An 11194-nucleotide genomic window follows, 5' to 3' on the forward strand; every position below is an offset into this window, starting at 1 on the left:
CGGTGCTGTGCGACGAAGGTGGCGGACATCTACAGGCCGCGTGGTGGGATGTCGCATACGGCGGTCTTCACGTTGTTGGGGATCCATTCGACGAAGTAGCTGGAGTTCTTGTTCTGCACGTTCAGCATCTGCTCGTCAACTTCCTTCATGGACATGCGGCCACGGAACATGGCAGCGACGGTGAGGTAGCGGCCGTGACGGGGGTCGCAGGCAGCCATCATGTTCTTGGCGTCGAACATCTGCTGGGTCAGCTCGGGGACGGTCAGGGCGCGGTACTGCTGGCTGCCACGGCTGGTCAGGGGGGCGAAGCCGGGCATGAAGAAGTGGAGACGGGGGAAGGGGACCATGTTGACAGCAAGCTTACGGAGATCAGCGTTGAGCTGACCGGGGAACCGCAGGCAGGTGGTGACGCCGCTCATGGTTGCAGACACGAGATGGTTCAGGTCACCGTAGGTCGGGGTTGTGAGCTTGAGGGTACGGAAGCAGATGTCGTACAGGGCCTCGTTGTCGATGCAGTAGGTCTCATCTGTGTTCTCTACCAGCTGGTGGACTGACAGGGTGGCGTTGTAGGGCTCGACGACAGTGTCCGATACCTTGGGGGATGGCACGACTGAGAATGTGTTCATGATCCTGTCGGGGTACTCCTCACGGATCTTGGAGATGAGCAGGGTGCCCATGCCGGAGCCGGTGCCACCGCCCAGGGAGTGTGTCAGCTGGAAGCCCTGCAGGCAGTCACAGCTCTCAGCCTCCTTACGCACAACATCCAGCACTGAGTCTACCAACTCAGCACCCTCTGTGTAGTGGCCCTTAGCCCAGTTGTTACCAGCACCACTCTGGCCTGTGAAAACAAAGTTAAAACAAATTTAGAAACATGTCAATGTTTGGAAAAGATGGCCATACACAAACCTGGTAATCAAATACAGTATTTCTTATTTTAAAAGACAAAGGGAATTCTGAAAGACTGGGTTGCTAACAACAAAACCTTACGTCTCCTTCACTGAGTGACAATCACTTAAAGGTCCCTTATTATCTATAATTAAGCAGACGGACGAACAAGATAATTAAGCACCTTAGCAACAGGTTTGATAACACACTGCATAGATTATAATTCATCTTTCATTTGTTAAATTTCATATCCAAAGAAATCCTTTAATCCACAGGAAATATTCTAATCTGCTGCTAAAATCCACTGGTTTGAATTGAATAGTTCAAACATCAAACACTGGTATCCAGGGCCCATCCCCACTGTGCTTACACGACTTCACCTGCCAGGTGAGCGGCTATTGTTTATTGTTTACCCGACCTGCCAACGGCCTGATGTCATCAAACAGTAACCAATCAGACGCCAGAAATTTGATCCCGTCATTCTATCTGCCCACTCGGGCATGACATCATCCCCTAACAATGGTGGCGCAGCAACCAGAAATTTGTTTACACTAGCAACGGTCGTGCGGACTCCAAATTTCATATCCAGTTCCCCACACCAATTTTTTTTAAAGTTTAAAGGGACCTATCGCCCTCCCACGGTTAACTTTTCCATCTCACACCACTTAGTACATTTCTTACAAATTCAAGGGGCTACAACACCTCTAATAGTTAACTAAAAACACATGACGTATTAAGGATAAAGTACTGTACTTACCAAAAACGAAGTTGTCTGGCCTGAAGATCTGTCCGAAGGGACCAGATCTGACAGAGTCCATGGTGCCTGGCTCCAGATCCACAAGGACTGCCCTGGGCACGTACTTCCCACCTGAAAATGCACAAAAATAAAACATTAGCATTCATGATTCCCTAAAAGTTACACAAGTAAGGAATACTGCTACTGGAACTGACTTAGAAAAAAACTGAACACATCTGTACAACTACGAAAAAACTAAAATTGGCATAGACAGCTTTTATTGATTTTTTGGGTGTAACAAATTTAAGTCCTAAATTTGCGTGCGGGTTGAAACGTTTATCGATACAGTACATAATCTTTAATCTAGGGCCATGTGAAATTTGTCAGTCTGTTCCCACATGAGGGGCGAAATTTTCACGTAGTTACCACATCACTCAGTGTCCGCTGGGAGAAACGGAACACTGAAAAATGAACAAGTGGCGGCCCACATCTGTTCGGACCAACAACTGGAGGCATTTTTTTCGGACCGGATGTCTGGTGGCACAGATATCACACAACAGCGGAAAATCCAAACTTAGACCGGAATTCCGCTGAACCTTAACATCAACCAAACCCTTCCTTGTAACTACACCCTTTGATTCGGGACTATAAAACACCACAGACACACATAAGCCTGAGTTTTATCCAGGGAACTGTTTTAAAAAAATCTAAAACGCCCGCCATTTGTCAGACTTCCAGAGTGTCTGGTTTTTAGCCGCCATTTTTTAAGTCCCTCCCTAGGACCCAGCCTAGATCACAACCGCCAACTAATTACCAAGATTACCCCCCAACGGCTAAGCCGTTAAAAATTTGAATTTCACCACCATTCGGAGAATAATTGGGCAGTTGTGCACTTTTTGCTCCAGGTAAAACGGTCACAGTAGTTCGTCATTAACGGTGGCACTGAAAACGCCCCAGGACACATGTGGCAAATTTGTGTGACGTGACATCCTCTCTTTTTTCTTTCCAACGGATAAATTTCAAAGATTTCGGCTCTCATACCAGCACAATCTATGCACAATCTGTAAGTATAACAGTGTTTTTGGATGGAAAAAATGGATATTGTCGTACCTGTGGCTTCATTGTAGTAAACGTTGATCCTCTCCAGCTGAAGATCGGAGTCACCGTGGTAGGTGCCGGTGGGGTCGATGCCGTGCTCGTCTGAGATCACCTCCCAGAACTAGAGAAGTTAAAATAGAGAGAAAATTGAAATAAAATGTCGGACACTTGGACTGATTACTTAAATGAGGTGGGAAATAACAAGGATTCTAAAGAAGGTCGGTGTTCTACGACACAGGAAGAATTTTCGAGTCAAGAAGTCAAAATTTAACAGGGGCGGGAAATTTAATCCGGCGCAAAATTTTGGCGGGGCACTGCGAGGAATCCCAAATTTACCAAATTAAAAAGACTGATATTCCTGTAAGTTGCATTTTGGTGAAGTTAAGATCCATGTGGGACTGAACCATGCACACTTCCTCCATGTCAGCTTCGTACGTGCTCGGAAATTGGAACGAAAGCGTACGTGACCCCGGCATAGTGCCTCACAAAATGGAGGCCGGCTACCGGCATGAACCTCGAAGAAAATCCTCCAAAAAGACTGAAAATTTCCAGCTTACCTTGGCACCGATCTGGTTGCCGCACTGACCAGCCTGCAGATGAACGATTTCACGCATGTTGAATGTTTGGTAGTTGTCGGATGGCTGCTAGAAAAATACGATTTTTACAGGATACTTAGACGTGCTTGTACGTCGCTTCAAGTTCCGTTAGACTGATTCAAATGTGGAGTGGTAACGGCTTTATCCCCTGACGTCAACACTTGGTTGCTAAGTCCGTTGCCAGTGTAAATACCAAATCACCATGGTAGCACACCCATATAAGGCAGCAGCTTACCTACTTAGCATAATATATGCATACTTTTCCTTATATGGCAGCTATTCAAATCGATTCGAATTGTTGGCGGTTGCCAGGATGAGTAAACAATTAGCCCGACATTTGCTGCCTGTTGCCAGGTTCACTTTGCCCTCACCTTTTTGTTTACTCGATTTGTTTTGTGTTTCTATTTTGTGTATCGTATGATGTTTATGTTTCTACAGCGAGATGGAGTTGTATGTTTTGAGACAGATTTGGGAGGTTTGAGTGTGTAAAGCTTTTACTGTAAACTTTGGGTGAAACATAATTCTCTCAAGACTCGAGTCAAAGAAAGTTCGAAATACTGTATTGAATTCGAAGGCCAATTTTACAGAGAAAGTTTTAGAAATATTCACATCAAGATGTCAAAATTCATATTGTACATCATTCTGAGATTCTGCTAATTATCGAAAATGTGGTCGGGTTTACATATCAAGGAGGTTAAAAAGAACCTGGTATATGTCCACAGTGTATTTGGGCCAGATTTTCTACGTTACGTTATCAGTATATACCAAAGCAATGATAAATGTGTATTCATACCTAAAATTCAGACGCTGTCAGATCCTTAAAATTTCAATGACTCTATACACAGACATGCCCTCATCACAACTCCTGAAATATTGATGAGTCAGATTGCCAATCATCGATATAAAAAACGTGTGTGACAAACATTACATTGTTCGGCAATGAGCTCATAATTGTCCTTGGGGAGGGGGCGGTAGACCCATGGGAATTGTTGCACGGCATTGAAGACGATCATTAAAACACGTGAGTGAGTCTGTACATGGCAAACCGTTGTCCTTTACAGTCTTTATTATGACATTTTGTAGCTCCGAGCCTTCCGACAATTTTACACCCAAGTTGCCCCCCTCCCCACGTTCTCAACCAAGCTGTTTGTTTTGATTGGTTACTTAGTATGATGACGTCACAATCACGTGATCTTTAAAGTTTCAGACTTCACATGCTTCAGAAAGTGCTGGCAAGTCAGATTGCTCTTGTTGTGAATTCTTTGATTTGACAGATACTGCATGTTACATTAAATTTCCGAGCAATATTTTTTTCTATGTAGCGTGATATGTTCACTAAACAAGTCAATAGTGTTGTGTTCCATAAGAGGCGAAATAATCTGTACCGGTAACAAAAAATGCAACCTACACTATTATCATTCAATAGGCAAGTGATTTCCTTGTTCACTTTATTGCGAGTAACAAATGATCTACATACAAAGCTTCACTGTACCAGGGAAATTCCCATGGCTCTTTCCCACAAATGAGTCGTGTCCTCTTGTCCTCATGACCCCGATACTATGTGATAGTATTATACTATACTGATTGCACGCAACTTGGATGAATGACAAGTGGCCTGGATTTTGAACTCAACTTCATCCAGTAGTGACGTTGCTAAATATGGACCATCTGCACATAATGTGGGTCATGCAGAACAATCATGATAATATTCTGTTTATTTAATAGTTCGGTGCTTTGCTGAATTAGCTGCAAGAGCACTCTATTCAACAACAATGTGAAATTCTGAACAAGCATGGGGTGACCTCACCACTTCCCCAAATGGCGATGACTCATGTGATAGACCCCCCCCCCACACACACACATGTGGTGCACTGTACAGCTACATATAACATGTCTTTCCTCACTGTTGCTGCTAATAATTGAGCTGACAGAGTTGACATATTCTGCATGACTTTGGGTTCCAATTTGAGACACTGATCAGCTATTAGACAAACTATGAGCCCTACAAGGGCCTGCATGCCCTTTTCCTTAGGCGTAGGCAGCCTATTTTGATTTCCCGTAGTTCGTAGGGAAAGCTGTCTTAGTTATGTAATTCATAGCGATTTGATCAAACTTTACATAATTGTGTAATTGATTTAGGCGTGTTCCTCAACTTAAAGCATAGTCAGGACCCAAGGCAGACCCTTGATACATGTTAGACAGAGTATCAGTTGCTCTCTGTTGACTTTTGTACAGTTGAACGTTTCCAGCCAGAAAGAGGGCAAGACAGCAATTTGTGATGCATTTCCCTGATTGTTATCCCTGTGACTCAGTTGAATGATACCATATAAAGTAAATGTTAGGCCTGTGAATGTTTTAAAAGTGTGAAGATTAGCCTCCTTTGCCAGTTCAAAGGGACTGCTGCAGAAATAATTACTGTTTCTTTGGATATATCACAGTAATTTCAGGATGTCCCATTTTTAAGGTAATTTCCCCCTCTGCCGAGAAAGGAAATTAAACAGTTAAGCTGAAATCAGAAAATACTAGTAGTACCTGTCAACTTAACTGGTCTTACAACCTGACCAAAAACATGTTGCCGGAATATGTCAGCTTGTTCAGGCACTGGAGACATGCTTTTACTTCTAGTATAATCTCAGGGGTCCTGTTCTTATGGATACCAGACATCACTTAGCTCTCGTAATACCTGCTGCAAATGTACTCAAATGTCATAAAATTGACCCATGGGAACAAATGGGTGGTGTACATTGTATTTTTTTGTACTGTTTGCATGGACAGTCCATTCCCTTGTGTAATTGTGTCTTTTCTCCAATCCACCTTATATAGAGATATTGAGTTAGGAAATGAAATTATGTAAAAAGAGGATTAAAAAACTGAAAATAATAGACTGATGGTCAAGACATCAGACCGACCATCGTGATTTCTGATATGTATGAAAGTTCAATTTAACGTTGACAGGCAATACAATAAACTGTTAACAAAATTTTTTCATCTGCAATTTACATTAGCTAATGGTAGGGTCAAGCATTAGGAAAGGGAATTAACTTCAGCAAAATAATGTTTCTGAAAAAAGTACAGTGATGTCGACATCTCATCACCGGGCACTTGGTATACTGTACAACAGTCTGAAGTCACTGTGAAAATCGTTAACATCATTTATACATTGTTCCAGAAATGATAACATTACTGGTGCTTCTGGTAGTAACGATAAGATCATGGTTATGTAACGGTGGAGGCGAAATGAGATTAACTGTGGAAAACAATCTATAATGTCGGGCATGTAACGTTACCCTCAACGCCTCAATGGGAATTATTAGTGGGATCTGGAAGAGCTTTCAGTATTAAATGGCTGTCAACTAAAAATTACCATATGTCAATGGAGATAGGAATTAGCAGTTTACCATGAATAATTACTGCATCTACAGCGAATGCCTGCTCTTTGTAACATTTGATCAAAAGTGCCACACATATTTTTGTGCACGTATTTGCTATAAGTCATCCCACATATTTGAATACCCCATCATGCAGCTACCACTTGTAATCTGTTCATTAAGTTGATTAACACTCAGGTGTTCATACCAGGGATAGTTACCCTCCAAACAGAGGTTAGGCTCTGGCTGTTTTTTGATCCCGGCCTTGAGACATCAAGATTTCAGTACAAAATAGAAAGTCAGATAAGGCACCTAAAAAAATGTTCAAAAAAAGCCGGAACCTAACCTCTGCTTGGAGAGTAAGGGATACTGTAAATGCATTTATGTTCGTGGGGATTTACTTTCGCAGTAGCGGGAAATGGAGTGTTCGCAGTGGTTTTAAGTTCGCGGTAGCGTCATAGACTGTAGTTACATACTTAAATGGAAAAATGTTTGTGATGGTTTTAAGTTTGCAGTGAAGTGGCCACCGCGAAAACCGCGAACATAAAACTACCGCGAACATTTCTGCATTTTTTTTTTTTTAACAGTAGTCACTCAGGCACAGGGACTGATTCCTATTCGGTATGAATAATCTGATCCCTGCTCTGAATCCCTAATCCAAATTAAGACCATTCAAACTAGAATTCGAGAGTTGCAATCATCGCAAATCCATATGCAGGGTGACTCCCCAGTTTGCAAATCCTCGTGGACAACAGTGACCTACATGTGACAGTGGACCAGAAGGATTCACTTCACTTTCACTTTATTTATTTAACCAGGAGTAATACAGCTCAGGTCAACCTAGACCTGTTTTTCAGGCAATCCAGGGCACATGCGCATACATATAAACAATACAACAACAATAAATGACAACATATCTGTAAAAATAGCGTTACTAAGCCACTGGGTTAATAATAATTGGCGCCTAAATGTCCTGAACTTCATCATGCTCCGTGTTTCCTGAGGAAGTTTGTTCCACAACTGCACACCATAGTACTGCAGACTGCCACGATTATAGTCACAGAGGGTGGACAGTGTAAAATACCGGTACAAGCCATATCAAACCAGATATCCTGTGTACTTTGGAATTTCCTGTATACTGAATGTTCCTAGTGTAAGGTTCCAAAATTTGAGATGACTAATTCCATGTTACAATATTGTTCATATTATGCACCTATCAGATGTAAACCCCTCTGGGTAGTGAGGGGAAAGGGGGCATTGTATCATGAGAATCTTGTTTTTCTTGGCTCCAAACTACCTTCTTCAGTGTGTATTCTTTAAATTTAATGTCCTGTCACGTAATTTTATTTCTCTTTTCTGTCCTCTTCATCCAGGCCTATAGAAATGACTTCCAGCTAGTTGGACAGCCTTGGTTGTATGTTAGGTCAGGTGAGGTGAAGATTTATGTTGTTCACATGGTACCAAAAAATAAATAAATAATGAATATCCTGTCAGGCATTAAATTTCCTGGTTACCATTAAAGTCCCGTACACTTTTACCGGCAATTAGCGACAATGGAAAAATGTTTCATTCACCACAACATGGTACATTGTATCTTAAACACAGTAAACATACAAATATCTAAAACTGGCAACATCTAAGGCTGTATAGTACTTCAGATGTTGTAAACACACAACCTGCTTTGAATTGGATCCTACACAAAACTCATAAACTTCCAAGATCCTAACGTGTTCAGACAGGTGCAACAAACAAGCCTTTATGATACAGATCCATCCTGGTGCGATATTGTCCGCGCTTGAAGCTGTTGCCAGGATCTTGGTTGCCAGGCTCATGGAGCGACACCCTGTTTGTGAGACAACAGAGGAGTCCTGTCCGTTGTTATGTCAACTTCTGTTATGCCTTGAAGGCCTCATCATTTATGCATAACAATAAAATCATATGGTGGAAGACACTAACAAAAGATATCATGGCTACACATCAAGTCGTTGTCATGCTACTTAAAAATGTAAAATTTATGTGTCTACAACCTCTTGAAATGTTGAAATGGTAACTAGACTGATATTTGCTGTCTGTCCCAAGCTATTTAAATTGACCCTGTCTGACAGGTTGCCAGCTCTCTTATTCAGGGGTTAAAGGTTGAACAAAGATTCCTGTCAAGCTAGCCATACCAAATAAGGCAGGTGGATGCCCCTGGTATTACTATGTCCATTGAGATTAAACTGTGATTATGCCCAGTCATGTAGTAGAGCAGGGGTTGGAATATTGGGTCACAGGGTGTTTGGTTGTAAGGTGCCCAGGGTCGAGATTGTATTTGTACAGTGACAGCATCATGGGGTGATGGCTATTTTTGCATCTGACTCTAACAATCGAACTCTGTTCCGGGACATCTGAGCAGGGCAGTATCAAAACTTCTGGTAGGATTGTTCCAGACATATGTGAATGGGGGTATTTTATCAGGAACATCCAACATTTTTTCTCCTCCAATTTTCATTGCGCTCTAGGACTGAGAGGTCCAGTTCTGTGCATGTTAACATATTATTACATTAGTATTACATGTATAATATTAAAGTCAAACCTGTAGTACTTCTCCTTTTTCCATTAAACACTTGGCCAATGTGGTCCCTTTAAATTTTGCCCATTGACACAAGCATCAAGCATTGAGAATCCTGTCTATCGTGACCACATGGCCACAAAGACCAGGTTTTATCAGTCCCCTGAGTGGTCTTCTTGGGCAGTTTTCACTGCAAACATTAAAAATTATTTCTAAAATGTAGAGCCCTATAGTTTATTGAATGGACAGTCCCTACATCTAACCCAAGTGGCTTCTTTAAGTTCTTATGAGTCAGAAGACAAGCTGGTCTGGTTTTTAGCCTACATGTTTGGTGACAGGAAAAAATTGCTGGGAATGAATGCTTCTCTTCGAGCTTCTGACTCTGAAAACAATATACCACACATTTCTTGTGTTCACATAAGTGAATGTATGGTTATCATAATGTAAAATGAAGATGACGTGATGATTTTTGACCAGTGCACTCAGTGTTTCCCAGTATTCAGTGAATTTCAAATCATTTTAGGGGATTGCGCGTAAGACCTAAACAGCCCCAGTACAGGGAAATTTGACAAGACTAGTGTTTAGCTTGACTTACTTACTTCAGGTAAGACAAATTAAAGGGCACGAACAGTACAATAACACCTGTTCGAATTTGGGTAAACTACAGGTGCATCTGTGTAGGTTGGGATAATTGACATAATTAAAGGGCTTTGCCAAGCAAATAACCCCTATTCTGTTTCCATTTCCACATGTGTATGTTTATCACCTTAACAACAGACAGGACTGCCTTTGCTTTGTTATGTAAATGTCTGCTCTACATGGAAGGAAGGGGTCTGTTCCTGTCCTAGAAAAGATGTTACCATGGTCCCTCTGTATACTAGTGTATATCTGCATAGCTGCAAAATGGGAAAGAACCATTAAAGCAAGGTTGAAATGTGAAAACTCTAAACAGATATTGGGTTTCAGAAGATGAATACAGTGTTATAACCATTGCCAAGAAAGTACCATTTGTAACAGTAATGTTACAATGTTTTGTTGTCGAACAGTATAATCCAAGAAGCTATGGAGGAATAGTTATGAAATTCAGTAAACAGTTAGGTCTTGATCTATCAAGCCTCCAAGTGGCTTTCCCTGTTTCATCATGAAGTCTGGAATTTAATTGTTTTGAGGGGGGATGACTTCAAATACTAGTGGTAGTGTGCTATTTTTCAAGATCACTACTGCTGCACTCAAGTATTTCAACACCGGAGCTATACAAGGACATTGTACATGTATATATGTTTTATTTAGGGCCAATCCAACATAATCATTTGTCTCTGCATGAGACAGAACTATGAGAATAAAGATATTGCCAAAGAACATACATATACAAAATTTATTAATGAATTGTGAGGGCTTGCTCTCTATATATGACTGTACTATGCCATACAGCACAGGACCATTGACTCCCCTCAACTTCCTGAAGATTGTAAGATAACTATAGTCCACTGATCCCAGGGGGAAATTACAGAACAGGAAACAGTTTTTATCAATGGTCGCCTACTCATTAATATTTAAAACACACACAATTTGTTGGCAGAATGGTCTTGTGTCCTGGAGAACCATTTCTTCTTCTTCTTTTCTACTGCTTAGCCCCCTTACGGGGATTAATAGCAGTGCGCGTTTAAGCTTTCCTTTATTCAATGGCAATAATGTCAAAGAATATTTTGTTAGAATGTGCCCTACATGTACGTCTGGCATTTTCTATATCATCCCATTTGTACAAGATCAATTGAAAATTTTGTTTTGATATTACACCACCTATAATCCAGTCAAACACTATCTAAGTGGTACAAAATGCAAACAAGGGAAAACCTACAAATCAAAGATCAAAAAGTTTTTATTTTTTTATTTTGATTGAAATACATGTACATGCAATTACTGTTTCCCCGCGACCTTACTCTCCAAGCAGAGGTTGAAT

General features: G+C 41.3%; 1 protein-coding gene across 1 annotated transcript in view; it reads right to left on the reverse strand.

Moving 5' to 3' along the window:
- Positions 1-3476, reverse strand: part of LOC118406454 — a 10937-nt gene extending 7461 nt beyond the window's left edge. The window contains exons 1-4 of the mRNA XM_035806506.1: positions 3277-3476; positions 2732-2840; positions 1643-1753; positions 31-838 (exon numbers count right to left, since the gene is read on the reverse strand). Coding sequence (XP_035662399.1) covers positions 31-838; positions 1643-1753; positions 2732-2840; positions 3277-3333 — 1085 coding nt within the window. The 5' untranslated portion in view covers positions 3334-3476. The remainder of the gene's footprint in view (positions 1-30; positions 839-1642; positions 1754-2731; positions 2841-3276) is intronic.
- Between the last annotated feature and the right edge of the window lie 7718 nt (positions 3477-11194).

Source organism: Branchiostoma floridae, chromosome 19, assembly GCF_000003815.2.
Source record: "Branchiostoma floridae strain S238N-H82 chromosome 19, Bfl_VNyyK, whole genome shotgun sequence".
Classification (NCBI taxonomy): Eukaryota; Metazoa; Chordata; class Leptocardii; order Amphioxiformes; family Branchiostomatidae; genus Branchiostoma; species Branchiostoma floridae.